At 47.7% G+C, this 21178-nt stretch overlaps 3 protein-coding genes across 4 annotated transcripts; 2 read left to right on the plus strand and 1 right to left on the minus strand.

Moving 5' to 3' along the window:
- Positions 1-5853: 5853 nt before the first annotated feature.
- CBY1 (chibby 1, beta catenin antagonist) lies at positions 5854-7831 on the plus strand (the record flags this gene model as incomplete). Its single annotated transcript, XM_082279905.1, has 4 exons — positions 5854-5931; positions 6631-6733; positions 6818-6933; positions 7751-7831. The coding sequence occupies 4 exons, from the start codon at positions 5854-5856 to the stop codon at positions 7829-7831; spliced, it is 378 nt and encodes a 125-aa protein (XP_082136031.1).
- Positions 7832-8462: 631 nt separating this feature from the next.
- Positions 8463-10368, plus strand: TOMM22 (translocase of outer mitochondrial membrane 22). The gene is made up of 4 exons (XM_082280975.1): positions 8463-8598; positions 8698-8816; positions 9123-9240; positions 9644-10368. The coding sequence occupies exons 1-4, from the start codon at positions 8488-8490 to the stop codon at positions 9716-9718; spliced, it is 423 nt and encodes a 140-aa protein (XP_082137101.1). The 5' UTR covers positions 8463-8487; the 3' UTR covers positions 9719-10368.
- A 226-nt stretch (positions 10369-10594) lies between these two features.
- JOSD1 (Josephin domain containing 1) lies at positions 10595-20377 on the minus strand. 2 transcript variants are annotated; one of them, XM_082280277.1, is made up of 4 exons: positions 19968-20377; positions 14688-14816; positions 14376-14570; positions 10595-13017 (listed from the first exon to the last, which is right to left on the minus strand). In XM_082280277.1, exons 1-4 carry the CDS (start codon positions 20150-20152, stop codon positions 12918-12920), a joined length of 609 nt encoding a protein of 202 aa, XP_082136403.1. In that variant the 5' UTR covers positions 20153-20377; the 3' UTR covers positions 10595-12917. The 2 variants fall into 2 exon arrangements, with proteins under 2 accessions (XP_082136403.1, XP_082136404.1); XM_082280278.1 differs by having other exon boundaries at positions 10595-13045.
- Positions 20378-21178: the final 801 nt, after the last annotated feature.

Below are 21178 nucleotides of genomic sequence, written 5' to 3' on the forward strand. Positions count from 1 at the left end.
GAAAAATGACCACCTGGGTTGGATACAAAATTCTTATTTTGATGGGCAGGGTCTAGGGAGAATGCTTACCTCAATGTTCGTGTGACTCTCCCTTTGGTGACAGCAGTTTGTTCATCTTGAATTTTTCTGGTTCCAACTGGGAATAGTCCCAGTTAGTGTAGCTTCTTGGAGCTGTTAGTGTGCCTAAGTGAAGATATAGAAGGAATGCTGAGAGAACATGGAAGAGGAAAGAACACTTAGCCCTTCTCTCCTATCTTCATAGCATGCTATACACACTGAGCTTCACAGTATCTCACAATGCAGTTCATGAGTACACGAGTGCACTTGTTTGTACGAGCAAAGCACAGTTTATGTTCATCTGAGGCCTGAGATGAAATCAGCTTGGAAGGGAACTTAGAATGCAGACCCTGTTTGCTCTCCCTTATAAACAACACAGCAGAACAGTCCAAAGGCCCAACATCTTGTCTGCAGCAGCTGCCAGTGGTGAAGGGTTACAACAGCACCGAAACACCAACCCATACAGAGAGATGCTTGAGACCCTTTCCCTGGTATTCCCTTTCCCTGCATCTGCCCATCAGGAACCTACAGACTGGAGGTTTAATATTTCATCATTTCCTGGAAAGGACATCTTAAGTGAGCCATGGAAACAGATGACTCTGAAAGTAAGAGACAAGGAAATTAATGAAATACAGATGTGGAAGCAAGCAAAGAGTAGCCAGGTAATAAGAACAGAGTGAAATAAAGCTTTCACTGCTGTGGGCTGCACATGATCTCTGAACCTTTGGTCTCCCAGACACCAAGGACAGCCTTGTGGCAAACTCTTGTCAGGGAAGCAGTGGATCCTCTCCAGAGCATGTGTGTGGCTCAACTGCCTGCATTTACACTTTTTCTGCTTCTTAGAGCAGAGGAGATGTTTGCCACGTTAACACATATTAGAGAGGCCCAAGTAAACAAATGTAAACATGTAGTATGTATGTGTGAATTGAGGGAAGGAGGGCAGGAACTGAGTTTGAAAGACAAGGGGTAACTCAGTTTGCAACCTTACAGCTTGCAGGAGCTGCATTTCCTGACAGGAGCAAAACTGTTCTCACCTATCATTCGTTCTGAAACTGCATTGCAAAGCTGAGTCTTGGACTTACCAGTACTGAAATGTGACCATGGGAAAGAAGCACAGAAGCAGATACACAAGGCTTGACTCAGCAGTGAAGAGAAAAAAAATAGGGCTTAAGGAAAAAAGAATGACAACTCTATATACTTTTTAGTTAAGAGATCATGTACACAGTGTTCTTTTGAATAGCAAAGTCTGCATTTCAGCCAAAGTAACGACTGCAGCTTTGAAAAGCCAGTAGGGAAGAAGTACGTGATTTGGTAAAAAAATAAGGATGAAAACATTTCTCCTTCCTCCTTTCTTTAAGGTCTGGTTAGCAAAACAGAACAATCAGAAAGAGTGTTAGTGCAGATATTTAGAACTTTAGGAGATGATAAAAGCCAGCTTTGAAAAGTGAAAGGAAATTAAGAACCTGTGAATAAGTAAGTAACTAAAAGGGAGAAGGCAGAGGCAAAGTAGGTGAAGGCATATTTGTTGGGTGATAGAGGGCACACATGAGGGATGAGAAATATAACCTGTGCTTGACTGCATTTTATTATTTTATTTAGGTTACTAAGACCCATCCAGAAGACAGAGGCATGAATTTTCCTGGCTATCACTCGGCTGTTCAATGAAGGGTACCACTCTGGGACAGACACTTCATTATCTCCAAAAGTCATGGCATCCAAAATAGCTAGATATTAGGATACTTGCAATAATTAATTAATAGATGCCTGCACAGTACTCTGAAAACCTCCATTTATAGGATAAGTATTAATTTCAGATTACTCTTGTGCGGATATGTTTTTCCACTTCTCTTCACTCTCCTGGTGTTTTCTTTGCCTAGCCATAAGCACTGGAATGGGGGCCTCCTGGTGGTGGAATCTGTAACAGTCAAGCGGGAGGAAAGGCACATTTCTCTAGAAAGCAGTGAAACAGCTGATCTTTTATCTCTTGAGTTAGCTATAATGAAATAAAAAAAACAGAGAGAGAAAAGGAAGTGTTGGCTTTGTCAGTAAAATATAGGTGAGGTATTTAACATCTAGGATTCTAAAAGAAGGGACATCATTAGCTGCCAGCACTGGGGCAACAGGAATTGCCTCACTGCTGAAAAATTTAATTGGGCAGGGAATTAATTTCAATATGCCAAAAAAGTTTTATTTTATAGGTTTTAAACTCAGTCTCATTTATCCCACCAGGCAATGTAGCAATTTTCTATACAATAACTAAAATAAATATTCTCTTTGATGTCAGAGTTAGTCTAGAGTAAGTCTACTGAATTCACCAGTCAATGGGGTTTCCCTGTAATTATTGATATAACAGAGAACAATAATAATCCTGCAGTTTACATGAAAAAAGCCAAGAGGAACACTATGGAGTTAAAAGCAGCTCTGAGAACATCTAAGCTGTAGATTCTCTATCACTTGTGAACCAAAAACACTGAAGAAGGTGCTCCAAATTAGGCTACCAAGAACAGCTTGGGTCTATTCCAAAATTTCCACACTGCCATGTGCTACAGCCCTATCTTCATCCTGTCAATCTCTCAGCCTTCCACCAGTGTTCCCAAACATGTCTTCCTGGGAACATAGGCAGCCTCCTTATACAGTGACTGTACCATACGGGCTCTTCACCATTTAATGGGCTTTTGCAGTTCCTAAGGGATCTCTGTAGTTATTATGCTGGGAGAAAGAGTGTGTGCTAGGTGTTCTTTTTCCCACAGAGTGACAGACACAGAAGGTTGCACAGTACTACACCATAATGCTTTTAACATAGCTGAAAATCATATGTCAAACTATATATATATCTATATATGTATGTATTTGCAATACACTGAGAGACAATGCTAGAAACAGCAAGAGTCAGTTCTTGTCTCGGTATCTACCTGGTGTAGGTGGAGAAACAATGAGGAAAAGCTGCTGCCAAAATACCCTGGGAGGTTGGTGCAGTGAGGAAATTCCACGGCATTTTTCAAGGAAATGGAGTATGGCAAGAAATGAAATTTAGTCAAACCATGCAGAAGAAGAAAGATTCCTGTAGCAAATCACAGTGGAAATCAGACACTGAACCTCCTTCTCTTAGTCTCCAGGGGAAGTTTTCTGAACTCTTGTTGACAAGTCCTACCAACCACGAGACCATTCACACAGGTATTACCCACCATGGGCACAGCAACCAGGCACAGCAGGAAGCATTCACTTCACATGCCAAAGCAGTGGGGATGGGCTGCCTGGCTTTTTCCAGGTCTCTGCTCCACAGATAGAGGCAGTCAGAGAATCACTCTGAGACCCTAGATGCATGAGACAGTTTTAGTTTTACAATAATTACAATGTGTTACTACAAGTCATCCTGCTCAATGCAAGGAGAACTCAAGCAACAACTGTGCTGAAACATACAGGTTTCTTCTAGGAAGGTGAACATTACTGGAAAAAAACCCCAACCAATGTGAGTGTTAAGAGCTCAGTCCCTCACTATCCTGTATGGTCTTTGGCTCTGACAAGCACCCAGGTGAGCTGCCTTCATTTTTTCATTTCAAAATTGTAATTCTACGTTCTCTCAGGTTTTCTTCCAAAGTTCTCGCCCTCATTTATCTGGACCTTCCTTTCATCTTTCTTTTCCAATATATGCACACACATATGGATAGTAAATGGTGATAGAAGCCACAACTGCTTCACAAATACCTTGCTGTGAACAGTGAGTTTTTATTCTACTTTTAAGGGTGTTGACTTCCTCCCCCCCCACTCCATTATACTGACTTTTCTTATTGCAAAAATCACTGCATTCCAGCACACAGACTCTGGTACACTGGGTCAGAAGGCAACTGGTTTTATAGCATGTGTCGTGCAAGAACCAGATACTGGTTAACTGGACTACCAAAAGATACTGCAGCACCAGATTTTTCTTGTCTCAAGTCACCAGGTTTAACTGTGCTATTTTTCCAATTCTCATTCCAAGCGAGCAATTTTCTGGTTCACTTAAGGCAGGGTGCCAATTAAGCACTCTGGGAATGAAAGACTGTTAGATAATTTTTTTTTCCTGGAGTATTAATACATGTACAAACCAAATTCAGATGTTGGTGATTCTTTTCTCCTCCTTTTATCTGCCTGCCCCCTTCTTTGTTTCCTTGTCTTTATTGTACCCTTTTAACTGAAGTCAGCATCTTAGTATCTCATTAATCCAAAATTTTCTAAAGAAAGCCCCAGGAAGTCCTCAACATCAGCTTTTTTAACAATGAAGCAAATAACTTCAGATCACTATTCTAACATACTGGAGAATTATTTTATAGTTTAGGAGTGGCAGTTTGCCTCTGTAACATAAAGAGTGCTGGTGATACGTGTTACACACCCGTGCCATTCATTCAAAATACTATCCAAACCAACTGCCACTGCCACCTCCCATGGAATACAAGGCAGCAAGTAACACAATGAATATAAATTTATTCCGTCATGTGCGGAAAGGGAGGACTTTGCAATGTGCACAAGAAATCAGGGTGCTGGGACTGCTTCAAAGGAAGGTGTGTGAGGAGCTGCTACTGTGGAGTCACTGTCCCTGGAGGTGTTTGAGAAAAGACTGTACATGGCACCTAGTGTCACGGTCGTGTTCACACGGTGGTGTTCGGTCAAAGACAGGACCTGATGGTCTCAGAGACCTTTTCCAACCTAACTGATTCTGTGTTCTGTATGATTCTTCTCTCTCCAACTCCTCACCCATCACCCCCTGAACCCGTGCAGGCCAGGACTCCAGACCTCCTCCACTTCTTCTCCCACGTTCCCAAGCGAGGAAGGGTTCTCTGCCTAATGGCGTTTAGTTATTTATCTGCAAAAACAAACAAAAAATCCCCACCAAAAACAATTCGAAAAACTTCCAAGAGAGTCGAGCGTTTTAGGGAAGGTGTTAAGGAAAAGGCGGCCAGCACGGCGCTACCCGGACGCAGCCCACCCGTGAGCACAGCCCGACCGCCAAGCCCGCGGCCCGGCCCCCCGCCCCCGTCTCCCTCCACCACAGGAGGCGGAGCGGAGATCCCGTCGCCACGGCAACGCGGCGGCCGCAAACCGCTCCCGGGACACGCGGCGGATCCCACCGGCGGCGGGCGGGGAGCGCCGGGAGCAGGCGCGGCCCGACGGAGAGGTGCGGCCCCCCCAGGAATTAAGGCGAAGCTCGATGGAACAGCCCGGCCCAACCGCCCCCGCACTGTGGGGCTGACCCTACCACTGCGGCGGAGGGGGGATGGGGGGGTATTCTTCATCGGCTCTGCTCTTGCCGAGCCCGCTGCTTTCGCCAGTGAGATGCCGGGAGGGAAAAAAGAAAAAAAGGAGCATTCCAGTAGTGGCCCGTGCGGGGAATAGCGCCCCGCGGTGCTCCTCTTCCAGCTCCTCGGCGTGCCCGTAGGGTGGTACGGCCCGTGCCCCCCGAGGTGCCGGGCCGCGTGGCGCTGGGGGTACCGGCCGAGGGCGGGGAGCGCGGGGAAGGGGGGCCGGGGGGAGGGGGGTCACACCTCGCACCGTCCGTCCTCTGTCCGCTGCCCGGCTCGGTCACGTGGCGGTGGAAGTGCGAGGGCCGTGCCCGTGGAGGGCCGGTGCTGCCTGGTGGCAGTGGCGGGGAGGCGGCCAGGACCCCCCCCTCAGATCGCCATCTTGGCCTGAGAGCCGGGGGGCTCCGCCTGGGGAGAGCAGCCGCCTTGCCACATCACTGCTCTTGGCCCACAGCCTCAGACCGCTTGTGTCTCTCTTGCTCCTTCAGGAGCCCCGTGTAAGCCTGGCCAGCAGCGTGCGATGCCTCTCTTTGGGAACTCCTTCAGCCCGAAGAAGACCCCCCCCAGGAAATGGGCCTCGCTGTCCAACCTGCACCTGGTGAGTCCCAGCACCTGCGGCTTGCTGCGGGAGTGCTTCCTTGGTGGCACGGGTGGGTGGCTCCTGCTGTGTGTTCCATAATCCTTACAAGAGCTCCCAGCTCCTTCTGGGGCAGGAAAAGGTTCTCCACCCAGAGGGTGGTCGGGCTCTGGAACAGACTTCCCAGGGCAGTGGTCACAGCACCAAGCCTGACAGAGTTCAGGAAGTGTTTGGACAACACTCTCAGGTACATGGTGTAGCTCTTGGGGATGGTCCTGTGCAGGGCCAGGAGTTGGACTCAATGACCCTTGTGGGTTCTTTCCAACTCAGTATGTTCTATTATTCCAACTGTGCTGCTTTCTTCCTCCGGTGCAGCACCATTCCTGATCACTGCTGACTGTACATAAAGCTAGAAATGGAATAGCTCAGGGAAGAATCATCATCACCCCACGTGCAATCCAGAACTGTGCCACCGAAAACTTCTCACCAGTGGTCTCCAAGTGCAGGGAGATGAGTGTGTGGATGGGAGATAGTGCAGGGATGGTAGTGAGAGGAGCCAGTCCTCTATCTACTGCAGCAGTACATGACCAAAGTAGGATATCAGGCTCCAAGGCCATTTGGACCATCATCTTCCACTGGACTGCCAGTCACTAAGAAGTGGGAGAGCAGGGGGTGGCTCTGAAATTCTGTGAAATGCTGAGTGTGATCTTCTCCCTGCAGGATAGATCCACTCGTGAAATTGAGCTGGGCCTGGAATACGGCACCCCCACAATGAACCTTGCTGGCCAGAGCCTGAAGTTTGAAAATGGCCAGTGGGTGTCAGGTAGAGTGCAGCTCAGCTTGCTCTGGTTTGAAGTAGCCACAGTTGGCTGACAATCTGTATTTTGACCTCCTTCTTTCCTCCAAGAATCAGGAAGCTTCCTGGGGGATCGCAGGGAATTGCAGCGCTTGCGCAAACGAAACCAGCAGCTAGAGGAAGAAAACAACCTACTTCGGCTGAAAGTGGATATTCTGCTGGACATGGTGAGCCTTTGCCCAACTCCTGCATGCCCATAGCAGTGGGGATGCCCAAGCAAGGGGTGCTGGGTCCCCTGAAAAAGGCTGCTCTCACTGCACCCCACTTCCTGCTTTACCCTGCCATGCAACACAGGTATAATGGCAAAGTGCTGTGGGAGTAAAGCCTGATCCCTTCTGTGAGAAGAGGGAACAGTTTTCCCCCACATCAGAGCTTGTTGAGAACACTGTGACTGAGGAGTTCTAACAGGCCCCTGCAAGTGCCGTGCCTCTTCTTTCCCTTTCTGCACAGAATATGGCATTTTTCTTGCCACTCTGTCCTCTACCCTAATTTTGAAACTGAGTTACAGCCATCCTCTCTGGTCACAGAAGATTAAAGCTTCCATCTGATGTCATGAGGGGTGTGACATCTATTCTGTGTGTAAACCTGTGGATGAATGAATTTCAACCTTACCCAGAGGTCACAGCTTTCGTGCTTAAAATGGAGAGACATTCAGTGAAATAGAACACACATCTCTTCTCAGGTCATAAGTGATTTAGCCTTTATGTCAGTCTGAACAAATATTTTCTTTCCTTACTCTTCACGTGTTTTAAAACTGGAAGGTGGCTTTTGTGGCTGGAACACTTAGCAGAAGCCCTAGCTGCTCTCCAGGTTTTCCAGGCGAGCTCAGTGAAGTGTGAAATGGTAGCTTCCCCCTTGCTCAACAGGAACAAATTCCCTCCTGCAGGTCCTGGCTTGTGGCTGTAAATCTCGGTTGTGCTGTGAGGTTGGAAAAGCCTCACAAGCTTTTAACTCACTCCTGTTGTTGTTTGCTGTGTGTTCCAGCTCTCTGAAACCACTGCCGAGTCCCACCTGATGGAGAAGGAGCTGGAGGAGCTGAAGCAGCACAGCCGGAAAAAGAAGTGAACAAGAGGTGGCCAGGCTGGTTCTGGGTCTTGGCCCACGGGATGCTGGGGCTGGCTTGGGCCTCCCAGCCATGTTGGTACTGTGTGGAGGTACTTTGTTTCACGGGACCACGAGTGCCAAGATGCCTCCAGCGTCGTGTGGTGCCACGGGTACTGCTAATGGCTGGTTTGGCACCACAGCACTGTTAATTAACACGATTTTCCTCAGAGCACTTTACCTTAATATGTTTCCTCACTGCAGCCCAGCATAGGTACCCTATTCTTTAAAGCAGCTGGACAACGGGCGGTGGAGAAGATCTGTCTCCATGAGGGCTCCTCCTGCCTTCTCCGCTTACAAAAGCGGGGGGACCTCTGCCCGCTCCCCCTGGGGAGCCTGGGGGTGCTTGTACAAGCCTCACCGTCTGCCTTGGGCGAGCAGGATGCTCGAGTTTCTCGTTCTCGAGAGTTTTGCGTATTTCACATAAAACCTTGCAATTAAAACCGGGTTCTGAGGGTGTTTGTAACGCGTCGCGCTGCGCTGCGGGGGCCGGGGCGGGGGGCGGCCTCTGCTCCTCCGCGCCGCCAGGGGCCGCTGCCTCGCCCGGGCTGGGTGGCGGGAGGGCCGCCGCGCTTCCGGCGGCGCTCTAGCCGCCGCTCCCTCCGTCCTGTCTGGTGGCGATGGCGGCCGCGGCGTCCGTGTCCCCGGAGGAGCTGCTGCCCAAGGGCGGCGCGGGCAAGGCCGAGGAACTGGAGGACGAGCTCGAGGAGGAGGAGGAGGACGACGAGGAGGTATCGGGGCGGGCGGCGGGGAAGGCCGGGCGGGCGCGGTGACCCCGCGGGGCGCGCAGGGCCGTGCGGCGGGGCCTGACATGGTGGTGCCGCCCGCAGCTGGACGAGACGCTGGCGGAGCGGCTGTGGGGACTCACGGAGATGTTCCCCGAGAGCGTCCGATCGGCGGCCGGGGCTACGTTCGACCTGTCACTGACGGTAGCGCAGAAGATGTACAGGTGAGGGGGCGGCGGGCCTGGCGAGAGCCCCTCGGAGCGGGCCCGGCGGGCAGAGCGGGGGCGCGGGGCGGCTCCGCCGGCTTTCGCGGTGGCTTTGCCGCTGGTAGCGCAGTGCGGGGCCTGCGGGGAGCGGCGAGCCACGTTTTTTGTTTATGGGCGGCGTGGGAAGGGCGGGGATAAGGGGATACCCCGGAGCTCGGGGTTGGATTTGGGGGAAGGCTGATGGTTGAGGCACGGAAGGGAAGCGCAGGATTGTGGCAATAAGTGGCTAAAGAACTGATTCTTAATGTTCTTTCTCCTTGGTAGATTCTCTAGGGCAGCTCTGTGGATTGGGACCACCTCCTTCATGATTCTGGTTCTTCCTGTCGTCTTTGAAACCGAAAAACTGCAGATGGAGCAACAGCAGCAGCTGCAGCAGCGACAGGTGAGGCAGGAAGGCCCAGCCCTCTCTGCCGGCCCTGCAGAGTTGGCCAGGAGTGCCTGCATATGCCGCTGTGAGCAGCTGCTGAGGGAGCTTGGGAAGAAGGGTGCAGTCTGTTCTGTGCTGTGGCTTCACTCATCCCACCAGCTGCTCTGTCTGGATGTTCTAACAGGACAATCGTGCCCAGTTCCAGTGCCAGGCTGGCGGCAATCCCAACCTGGCTTTCACCAGCCAAAATCTGCTGTGAGGGGCTGAAACAGGGGCTGTTGTCGGGCACTGGCCATGGCTGCTGCAGCAGGCGTGGGACTGGTGCGGCAAAGTGCTACCAATACCTGGCGGGGGGGGGGACACCATGGGAAGGGATCTTGTGTCCTTGAAACCCCTGAATTGATTGTTTTCTTTCCAGATCCTCCTTGGACCCAACACAGGGCTCTCAGGGGGAATGCCAGGGGCCCTGCCTCCACTGTCTGGAAAAATCTAATTTGCGGGAGCTGTGTTGGATTCGTATCAAGTGGGAAGACCTTGCGATTATGATATATTGAACTGTTGATTTGTTGGGCCAGGGCATTTTTTTCTTTTTATTTTTGCTTCTCCTTTGGGACATTGACCTGTTCATAACAAGGGAGGGAAGCCCCCCTCTGGACCTGATGATGGCTCCTGTCTGCATCCCCCTCTCCTTTAGAAATCATGAGTATTTCCTTTTATTCAATCAGTATGCCATAACCAGTTACAGACTTGGACCGGGGGAGCTCCTCTGCCAGTTTCTTGCCCCCACAAAACACCCCAGGGCACAGGTCAGGCTTTGAAAAGCAGCAGTCAGACAGCACAAATGCTTTCCTGCCTGATTTGGAGCTGAAGGACAGTGGTGGCAGGAAGTGTGACTCCCAGCAGAGGAAGGAGGGGTGCCGGTGGCAATCAATACCCCATGGAAAACACTCTTTGGGAAGATGCATCTGCAGAAACACTTTCACTGCAGCTGTGTGTGTGTGTGAGAACCGAGGGAGCAGCAGGCCAGGTTTGAGACGATCACATCCATGCAGATTCTCTGCCTCATGAAGTAGAACAGACATCAGCTGCGTATTTTTTTGTATGGAATATTAAATAAATCCAACCTGAGCAGTGTGGTTTTAATAGATGTCCTTGAGGGAGGCTCAGTTCTTTCAGAGCTGTCGGGGGATTTCTGGGTAGGGATCTCTCCATTTCATGCACAGCCTGGCAGTGCAGAAGGCACCAACGTGGCTTTGTCACCTTCAGAGGGGTGGGGAAGCCTTGCGTGGCTTAAGGGAATTCTCAGGGAGGTGATCTTACCTCAGCACCAGTGCCCGCCGTTCTTAACTCACAAAAAGGTGGTTTTATAACCAAAGAAAAAAAATTTATTTATCCTTTACATATTTTGTTACAGAACAATTCAATTGAACATACAGAAGTGATAGGACATTTATATGGAAACTTTTTTTTTTCCATTTTTAATATTTGGTTAAACAAAATACATCTCTGTAAACAAACCCAAGACAAGGCTCTAACAAAACCAAACAAGCAAGAAAACAAAGAGGGGCTTCCCCACTCCCGAGCAGTGGGACTGGACCAGCTCACCCACCCTCGGGCACAGCAGCCTCACCTTCCACGGGGATGTGATCATACACTTTCCCTTTACCTGAGCAGCTGGATCACACTGTTTCTCCCCCGGGAAAGCAGCTGACATACACGGAGAGGAAAGCAGCCCCAAAGTATTTTAAAACATCTTTGCATATTGTGCACTGATCCATTGGCTTGCAGTTTCCATGCAAACAGGGTTTTTCTCCAAAGTGCAACTTCAATCAGCATAGAAAATGTTGCTGTTGAGATTAGTATTTTCCCCTCTTGAAGAAATGGCTTCAAGTCAGGAGCAGAATGCCTGCAGGCTGAACATCCTGCCTGGAAAGTGTTTAAAAACTCTGCCAGCTGGTATTGGTCATTGGAATGTGTTACGAAATAGGACTTTTTAAAACGTTAAGAGCCATTTGCCCTTGACTATGGGAGGCTGTGCTCAATGGACTGCAAAAGAGTGCTTGCCAGGTGTCCAGGGGTCAGCAAACACCATCGTCCTGTCCTCATGTGGCCTCTCTTCTCTGCTGGGATGGTGCCATTTAGGTGGTCTCTCAGGTTCGAGCACCTGCTCATGCGTTTGCAGAGCTCTGAAGAGAAAAGTAACTGAGAAAAGGTCGTTACAAGCCCTCCTTTCACCAGCTCAAACATCAGTGATGAGTTTCCTGCATGATGGAACAGGATTCTTCGAGCTCCATCAGGTCCCAGAGGTTGCTGTTCAACCAAGACATGTAAAGATGGAAGCAAACAGCAGCTCAGCCAGGAAGCGCTAAACACAATGAGTCGGTTCCAAATTCACCATTTCTTCCTCCTGCCATGGAAGGCATGGCTGAGCTACAGCTCGCCTGGGTGACTGGGAAACAGCTGGTGGAGATTCCTCTTGGTGTCTCCATGTCTAGTCTCTCTTCCCCATGGAAGGCAGGAAAACGCAATTCACCCATTAATGGAATGTTTGTTGGCCAACACTAAAGGAGAGGTTGGTTCAACTACCAAGCCAGGGTGTTTCCAATGCCTGAAAGTTCTGGTGGACCCTCTGTAGCTCCCACACCAGCGGCTGGTAGCAACAAGAGGGCAAAACTGACTGCTATAAAGGCTTCCCACCTCAGCCCATTTTTATTTTATAACTTGACCTCTTTCATTTCACATGATATCCGTGACTGTAGGCTAGACTTTTGGAGAGAGGAAAATAAAGGGAATTAATTTCTTTGAAAACCTCTTCAGCTTTATTCCTCTCTCCAAGGAGCCCCTAAACTACTGGGTGACCATGCAGAAAACCAAAATAACTGTTAAAAAATACTAAGCAAAACCCTACCGTAGCATGAAGAAACCTAAGCAGACTGTGGCCTCTCTTCAGTCCAGAAACTTGATACTCCTCAGTCAGCCTGTGCTTGCTGTTTCCACGTGACCTTAGCCAGACACACACTGCCAAACAACCGCTCACCACATACATAAATCCTTGGAGACCCTGGGGAAGAATCCTCTAGCTACCTGAAGAATTTCTTGGAAGATGACACTGGTTTTATTATTGTTTCCTAATTCCTGGCACAAACCAGCCCTAAGAAGCAGAAGGTCGTGCTGAGCACCGTACCATTCCTAGTGTTTTGAGTGTCCTGAGAGACCCTTAAGAATTGCAAATGTCTTCACGACAACTTGTTTTGGAGGGAGAGAACTGTAAAGAGATGGCAGCGTGCTCAGCCCCTGCTCCTTCCTGACAAGCGCTGGAGGGAGCAGCGTCCCACCACACGCTGCCTTGAACCACATGGGGAAGGGGAAGCCAAGGGTTTTCAGGCACTCTTTCCCCCAGCCCAGTTCTTCAAAAGCACGATGCCTTCCAGCTGGCCAAAGGGCACTGCAGCTCATCAACCTTGTAATTAAAGTGATTGCCTTCCAGTTTCCTCCACTCTGCCCTCAGTTCTTCCCCACCCACCACCTCCAATGTCCTGCTCCACTGCCCTATTGCACCAAGGAAGGAAGAGAAGAGCCTAACAAAGGAAATTCCAGACGAGAAGAGTCGGGGCACCCATTATCCAGGTTTTAGGACATCAGGAGTTTGGTAAAGGGGAAGAACTGTAGTGGGAGGACAGAGACAGCCCAGGTCACACGTCAGCTCTCCAGGTCTGATGTGCTTCCACCTCCTCTGGCACCACCAATAGGAGTTCACAGTTCTTTCCTCTCAGCTGGTGTTTCAAAAATTTCCTATCATAAAGAGAAATATCAACAAATGCTACTGAATTTAGAAATTTGTCATCTGCAACAACAACTAAATGCAACTAACTATTCAGATGTGACAAGAAATGGGGGGAAACCTCCAGTCTTTAGTTATTTTATGACAGAAAAAACCCACAAACAAACTTGCCCCAATAGATTCAGCCATCTCTACCCAGAAAATTCTCAGAATCAGACAGACATTATCTTAACCTCAGCAGAGATGAGTCTATATAGATGCTACTTTCTTACTTGCCAAGGTAGGAAAAACAGAATTAAAACCAAGTTTAGTTTCTTCATATTTCCAAGATCAAGAATCGCACCGTAACTTAAAATAATTCCAACAAATCTGGGAAAAATCTTTTCCTTGTGAAAAAAGAACACCCCATCATTTAGATGTCCTTAGTAGCAGTGTACCACCTGGTCATTTGACATGTTTTTTTAAACCCCTTTCTGCACCTAAGCTTTTTCTAATACCAAACTTGGATTACACTTCCAATAAATACAAAAGTCAAATCAATGTTTTCTCCAATATCCTTTGATCCAGATGTCCAAAACTCCCAGTAGAGAAAGCCCTTATTTATTGCTGAAGAACAACAGACCTAGGATAAAATCCACCAGAACCTCTGCACAGTAGTTTCATAAGAGAGTTACTTTACTCCAGAAATTTACCAAAACTTCAGTGGCATGGCTGGCTCTGCAAGTACTACACAAGTGCAATCCCTATCTCAAAACAAGTCTAGTCAAGGCACCAAAGCTGCTAGTAGGATTTACAGCATGATGGAATGGAAGCCAAACAGCAATCAAGAGCAGGTGAAAATTTACAAAGTATTTACAACGACTATCTTGTGTTAAGATTGAAAAGGGAAGGGGAGCCAAGCCGAAAGGGCAGCATATGCTTACATAGGAAAAGTTATTCCTAACAAACAGCTCTCACTGCTGTCAGGGATAAGATTGCACTTTTAGTCTGGAAAGCCTTTTGTTGGAAACATACAGATTGGTACTACAGAGGCAAAGAATGCTGAGACTCTCATGTTCGAGGAGGGAGCAGGGCATAGCACATCTTGTTGCAGGTGTCACCCACTAATACCAGAGGTGGCCTCTACCTTCACCACTGACAGAGCCAGACACGTAAAAGGCCAAGTCGAGCTCTCCTGAGCTCATAGGGACACCACTGCCAAAACATTTCCCTAGCTTTGCACAAACGGGGCATAAATCCAAGTGGAGGCACAAGAACCTTATTACTCTCAAATTTTTACAATTGAAGGTCAGCCATACATGTTTCAATCGCCAGCTGTTTAAGGACAGATTTCTTACCTCCAACAGGGAAGGATTTGAGGAAATCCTACCTGAGCTCACTTTCACCTCCAATCCACTCGGGCACCTTGAGCTTGGAGTCGAGGTTGTAGTAGGTGCCTCCCACCTCCCGGACACAGATCCAGTGCTGTCGCTTGAGGGGGAGCTTCAAGGGGCCCCAGCAAAGGCTGGAGGGCAGATTCATGATGAAGCCCATCACGTTAGACAGGGCAATGGCGTTAACATCCCTGTAAGAGTGCAGAAAACAAGACATCAACAAGATTATGTTCTGGTGCTCTGACTTCAATCTCTTTCTCATTTTTACAAACAGTAGCCGCCTCCAGAATTACACAACTTGTCAGTACCTGCGCTTATCCCACCAAACCGCCTCGTAGCCTTTGGTCTGAAGTGCTGCCATAATCACGTTCACATCATAGTTCCCATTCCCCAGCATGCTCTTCTTGTGGGGGGTCACCATAGTGTTGGGAGACAGCCTGCAAACAGAAGAGGACACTGCTCTAGCAGGTGTCTGCTGAACCTGTATTCCACAGCTGGAAAGGGACTACTTGCTGTATAACTTGAAGCCCTTTTTCAGGGGTTTTGTGTTTAAATGAAAACTATTCCATCCCTCCTTATCCCTCATCAAACGGGCTGAGGGAACTAAGTAATACATTAAGAATAACTTCGATGCCTCCAAAAATCCTGCCTTTGATGTAAAAGATATCACAAATCTCTTCCCCCCTGGCCCTTGGACTGGTACTTCTGAAGGATGCTTCAATTATGGTTTTTCCTCAATTTACAGCTGGAGTAAATGCCAGTTTGCTATTTAGGACAATGGCTATTACAATTTCAAGAGTTCAACAGTCAACACCAGTCTTGAAGACTGGATGAGAAAAAAAGGCAGGGGAAGTTGGCTGCAGGAAAGGTTGTTCTTCTTTCTCCTCCACTGGTAAATGAAAGAAGTATTCAGACACAAAGCTGTGAAGACACTTGGCATTGGGAGCTTTCTAAAGTGTTGCTGTTTCTAGATGATAAAAAAATATCTGTTGCTGCAGGTAGCTAAACAAATAATCCTGATGCGAACAAATCTCTTCAGCTTTGACCTCTAAGTTTGCTTAGACATCAATTGCATCACAGCATCTAAAAATGCTGAACCACAATCCATCATGTTCATATAACCACAGAATATCCTGAGTTAGAAGGGATCCACATGGAGTCCAACTCCTGGTCCCAGACAGGACAGCCCCAAGGATCATACCATGTGTTTGACAGCATTGTCCAAACACCTCTTGAACTCTGTCAGGCTTGGTGCTGTGACCACTTCCCTGGGGAGCCTGTTCCAGTGCCCAACCATCCTCTGGGTGAAGAACCTTTTCCTAATATCCAATCTAAACCTCCTCTGACATTGCTTCATGCCATTCCTTCAGGTCACCAGAGAGGAGAGATCAATGCCTGCCCCCCCACCTCCCCTTTGTGAGGAAGCTGTGGGCTGCTATGAGGTTACATGCCAAAATATACAACAGCCTTTGCACATGTTCAGATAACGGATGTGAGACATAACATGGAGATGCGTGGCAAAAAAGCCTGTTAGCCATTTTTATGGTTTTATGTTTCCCCCCTCTGCCTAAGAAATTTTCTAAGGAGGGAAAACAGGATGTATTATTATGAAGATGACAGCTGGAAAAGCAAGCACGGGGGAAACTGGGAACAGAGAGTAGCAAAGTCACTTAATGCCAATCCAAAGAAAGTCAAGCCTCAGATGAGTTCTGTTGTGATAAGTTGCTCTTTCCATTGATAAGGACTCTATTAATTCTGCTAATGCAAAGTTCAGATTTCATATCATCCAAACATCCACATTTTACCTGTCTCCCCCTCCTGTGAACTCCATCCCCAAAACTCCTAATGTTCCTGCACGTTTTTCGCTCGGCCTTTATTTAGCACACTACATATTCTGCAGGTGTATTTCATCCACTGAAAATCCCTCAGCCCTTCTGCATTCCTGCCCTTGTTACTGAACAAATTATATTTCTTTAAAAAGGCATCCATGCAGCAGTGGGGGAAGATGTTGGAAAATTCTTTTTAACTTTAGCACAGTAGTGTTTGATCCCCATATCTGTGACTAATGCTTCATTTTGTACCATATAGTACTCTGTACAAATGCCAGAGATTAATGTGGTTTCTGTTAACTCCCTACATCTGTGACTAATAGTCTTGTACCAGCTAGCACTTCCTTATTTACCTATATCAGGGATTAAGATGTACTAGCAGATGTCTTAGTTTTGGGAACAAAGATAAGAGTGCCAGGGCAAAGAATGGTAAGAGAAGTGCATTGTGACCTGACGACATTCTTGAGATATTCTCAAGGAGAAAAGATTCATTAGAGGGTCCAGAACCATAAATGGAAAATTTGGGGAATGGGATGTTCCCGAACAACCATCAAAGACCCTCAAAAGACCCCTACGGATATCCAAATAAATCCATGGAAATAATTAACATATATGCATGTATTCAGGAAATGTAATGCATATGTAATAGAAATGCAGTGAATATACACTGGTTTCATGCATATAACCTGGTCTGTTAGGCTGCTGGGTGCACGTTAGGTGGAGCAATCCCCGTGCACCCAGCACACTGAATAAAGTAATGTCAGCTTTCTTACCTAACCAACTGGTTGGAGAGTTTATTTCTGTTTTCAGTGACACCCTGACAGCAAAAGGCATTTGACAAGAAGAAAGCAGTGGATTTAATAGGGAGTTTCAGAGCAACTACGGCTGGAGAGGCTACTGACAGGTAGCTTTTGGCTTCAGCCTGAGTTTTTCTGCAGTGGAGCAGTCTGCAGCAGAACAGTCTGGGAAGTGAGTTCACCACAGAAGGGAGAGGAGCCCATAGTACTATGGTAAGAGGAAAAGCTGCTAATATCCACCGTGGGGCTGTATTTTACTAATCACAGAGATGGAACCTGCAGCTTGTCACAGCTCTTCCAGAACCTCCATAAAGTTTGCTGCAACTAATTCCTCAAGATCATTGTTTCAACCTACTAACCCTACTGAGCGCCAGTGAGCAAGGAAAGCATTACAATTCAGAGAGCCCTTTGGGCTGCAGAAGCACCCTCTCATGGCACCACTTGACAGAGACAAGTTTATTCAAGAGCTGAAAGAACACATGCATCTTTGTTCCTCCACATAACTTCCAGAGCCCCAGAAATGCGATGAAGTGACCAGCATGGGCAACAAAAAAGTGGCACCTGTGAGCAAACTTGCACCAAGAACCACCTCAACTTCTTGACTCACACATACCTAAGTAAGGTCCACAATCATGAGCTAAAATATTCTGACTAGGCAAGGAATTAAATTGTTGGTTTGGTTTTTTTTTATCTAGCCACTAAGCTGAGGAAGACTGACAAAGTTGGACAGAAATCCAGGTAATAATCCTCCTGATCTTTCTCCATCAGAAACTTCCACTAACATGTTGTCTTAACACAAGGGGCTCCAAGATTCCTGCGTGCAGCTGTCTTTCCTAATCAGGTCTCAATACGCAGACTCCAGTGAAGCAAAGAGATTTTGTTTGTATCTCCATGCAACACTTAGAACATTCAATCACACTTCCTGCAACAAAAACCAGACGAACATCAAAAAGGTATTTCTTGTTTTAGAGGAAAGAGGAGAGAAAGACTACAAAATCAGAGGGGTGCCAGGACCAAGTTTTGGCATACGCTTGAGATGATAATCATCAGACTACCCTGGCCTTACATAATAGGATGCAGCAAAAAGGAAGCTAATGATTAAGCAATGTGGTTCAATCATTCTCCAAGGAATGTGGTAAAAGCTAGAGAGCTTATTTGTGATTTTGTTACCTTGTCAACACTGGGTTCAAAAATCAGACCTCAACATTTTTGTAGGTTATTAAAAATATTCATCAGTCCTTTATCAATACATAGAATATGAGTGGACACAGGAAAGACAAGTGACATACAAAGGGCAACTAAATCCACGCTTCTTAAAGCGAAGTCAAAGAGCTACACACCAGTAGTCACCCAACAGAAATAGAAAGGCAGTGGCAATTCCTGTGCATATCTTATAGTTCATCCATTTCCAAGAGGAATATCCATGTATAATTCCATACTACCATGGGCCTGAATCAATCTGTGTATCTTGATGTGTGTATTAGGATGGAACAACTCCACATTGGAATGAAAGATAAACTCTCCCTTCTAGGGAAAGAGGTCCAACAAGATTAATATCCAGTCTTTTTCTGAGAGGTTTCGTGCTGCACACTAATTCTGTCTCACCAAACACAATGAAAGCCAACTAATTAGATCATCACACTCCTTCTACCACATGAACTGCCTTTGTTTGCTTCAGGCCAAGAGCAATCCAGCTGTGATTAAGATTCTGACAATTGCCGCTCTGGAACAAAACCACAGTGTGTTTACGCTGGACAAGGAGTGCCTTGAGCCTGCCATGGACCAGCTCCACTCCACCAGCAGGAGTTTTATCTACAATGCTATAATGAATAGCATCTTGATCTGATATTTGCTATTGTCCTTCACCACATTTCTTTTGCCAAAGACAGGCATGAGCTTGATGAATCAAGCACGAGTTTCATAAATTTGCCAGTTGGCATGAGAGCAGCAACACGCACACAGCTTCCTGCTCATCAGCACAGGGTACCGCAATTGCTTTGTCCCACAGCACCTGCTGCCATGACGTGTGATCTCCCACCTGTCACCAACATAAGATGCTGGCAACAGCTGGTAACAGGTATTCAGCCATAATTTACACCACGTTGACAACACCTGCAGGTTAAGTATCAGAGGAGAGCCCTTTTCCTACATCATCACTTAGCTTCATCAGTGGTGGGTTACCAGAACTTGGGCTCACGCAGGAGAATTTCCACAAAGCATCAAAACACCACAAGATAAACACTGAGCAAAATATGAGCTATTGCACAGGCCACATTAATAATTTATATTCATCCCTATAAAACTCAAACCCACTTTATTAATTATCTGAAGCTGCTGGGAAACATTTAGCAATGCCACAGGAAACAGGCATCCAGCTACTGAAATTAAATCCAGTTTGAAAGAGTACATAGGGTCTTGCTGCATGGGAAAAAAAGCCCATAATACTTGAAGAACTTCACTGAACCTCTTGAATAAGGAGTCACTCATTTGGCAAAACTCCTAATTTTCAAAAAACTGACAAGTGTTGCAGTACTAAGCCAGTAAGTTTTTACGATGACCTGCTGCCTTCATTCTCCCAAGGTAATCCCCAAATCCATTATTAACATCAACATAATTTATCTACACAAGGCAGAGGCAAAAATATGGAAGACGGGTAGAAGATGCATTAAGATAAGTAGGGAGGAAGACAGGACTCCAACCACGTGACAGCATCTGCAATAAAGCCCTTGGACCCAAAACTGGCAGCCAGAAAAGGTTAAGAAACAAGTAAAATGAGAAAGAACTTCTGCATGGAGAGGAAAAAAAAAAAGGCTGGAGTTAAAAAAAACCAAGATGCATTCAGTTCAAAGCAGTGGCACAGCCTTAATCCCTTCTTTTCTATTTCCCCCCAAATAACACCTGATAATTCCTCCAATCAGCAGAGGACAAGGGAAAGCTAATGTCAGTACAGAGAGCATCGTACCTCTGGAAAATCTCCTGCAGGGTTTCCCTAGTGAAGGCATTGCTGTCCTGGAAGACATTGTTGAGGGCATGGAGGGCGCACAGCTCCCTGCGCTGCTTCTCATGGTAAATATGCTGTGGCGGTAGCTGGGATGGCTCTGGCGATTCCGATTTGGTCTTGTCACCTTTCCATGGCACACAACTCATTTTCTCGATGGGTGGATGGGGAGTAGGTGGTGAAAAATGAAGGAGGCTGAAGTTTCTGCCTCCACAGTCACAACAGCAGCCCACTGCCCCTTTCTTTTGTGGGCAAGCGCTGCTTCCAGCTTACAAACCCTCCTCTTGTGCTTCAGTTTATTCAGTAATTGCCTCTGATGGCTGGTTTTAAAAACCACATGAAGATCTGCAACGTATTTTTCCTCCCTCCTCCCATACCCCATAAAATGTAGTATTTCCCTCCCCTCCACAGAAAAAAAAATTAAAATGTCAAAATATACAGTTCTCCTTAGTGTAAAGGTACCAGCTGGAATTTATCACATCGCTCCTTTTCTTCCATCTCCTTTGGTCTATAGTGCCACTAAAAAAGGTACCCAGACCACGTCAGAAGGAGAGGCCCACCCGCAAAGTGCCAAAGGGGAGAAGATGAAGCCAGCACCTGGTGCTGCCTATGGGAGCACAGGGTGGTCAAGCACTTATCAGCTGCATTCTTCCATTCCTTTGGGAACTACTGAATCCTGACAGGAAGATGCCAACAGCTCGGGAAAGGAAACCGCCTCTTGCTAGGCCACGAGAAACCCAAGTCCAGGCTGCAGGGAAGTCGATTCCTCACAGGTCACCCTGCGCTCCGACAAAGGGAAGTCTCCGTTAGCAACGAGAAGCAGCACAAAACCCGTGGGAGCGACGATAGGGCAGGCGGGACCAGCCCCACGGCCTGCCTCGCACCTTTCCTCCCCGCCCCTCCCCACCCTACGTCCTCACAACCACCACCACCAAAACAACAACAACAGCAGCAGGAACCCGTGCGGGAGCCGCTTCCCACGACCAAGGCCCAGCGACCCCCGCAGCCCACCGCGCTCAGGAGAGGCCCCCGTCTAACCCCCACCCAGCCCTTCGGGGCTCGCTGCCGGGCCGAGGCGCCCTCCCTTTCCCTCGGGAAGGTTCGAGGCGCCCCGCCGGGCCGGGCCGGGCCGGACCGGGCCGGTCGGGTCCCGCCGCCGCAGCCGCCGCCTCCTC

Source organism: Coloeus monedula (genome assembly GCF_965178545.1).
Source record: "Coloeus monedula genome assembly, chromosome: 4".
Taxonomy (NCBI): domain Eukaryota; kingdom Metazoa; phylum Chordata; class Aves; order Passeriformes; family Corvidae; genus Coloeus; species Coloeus monedula.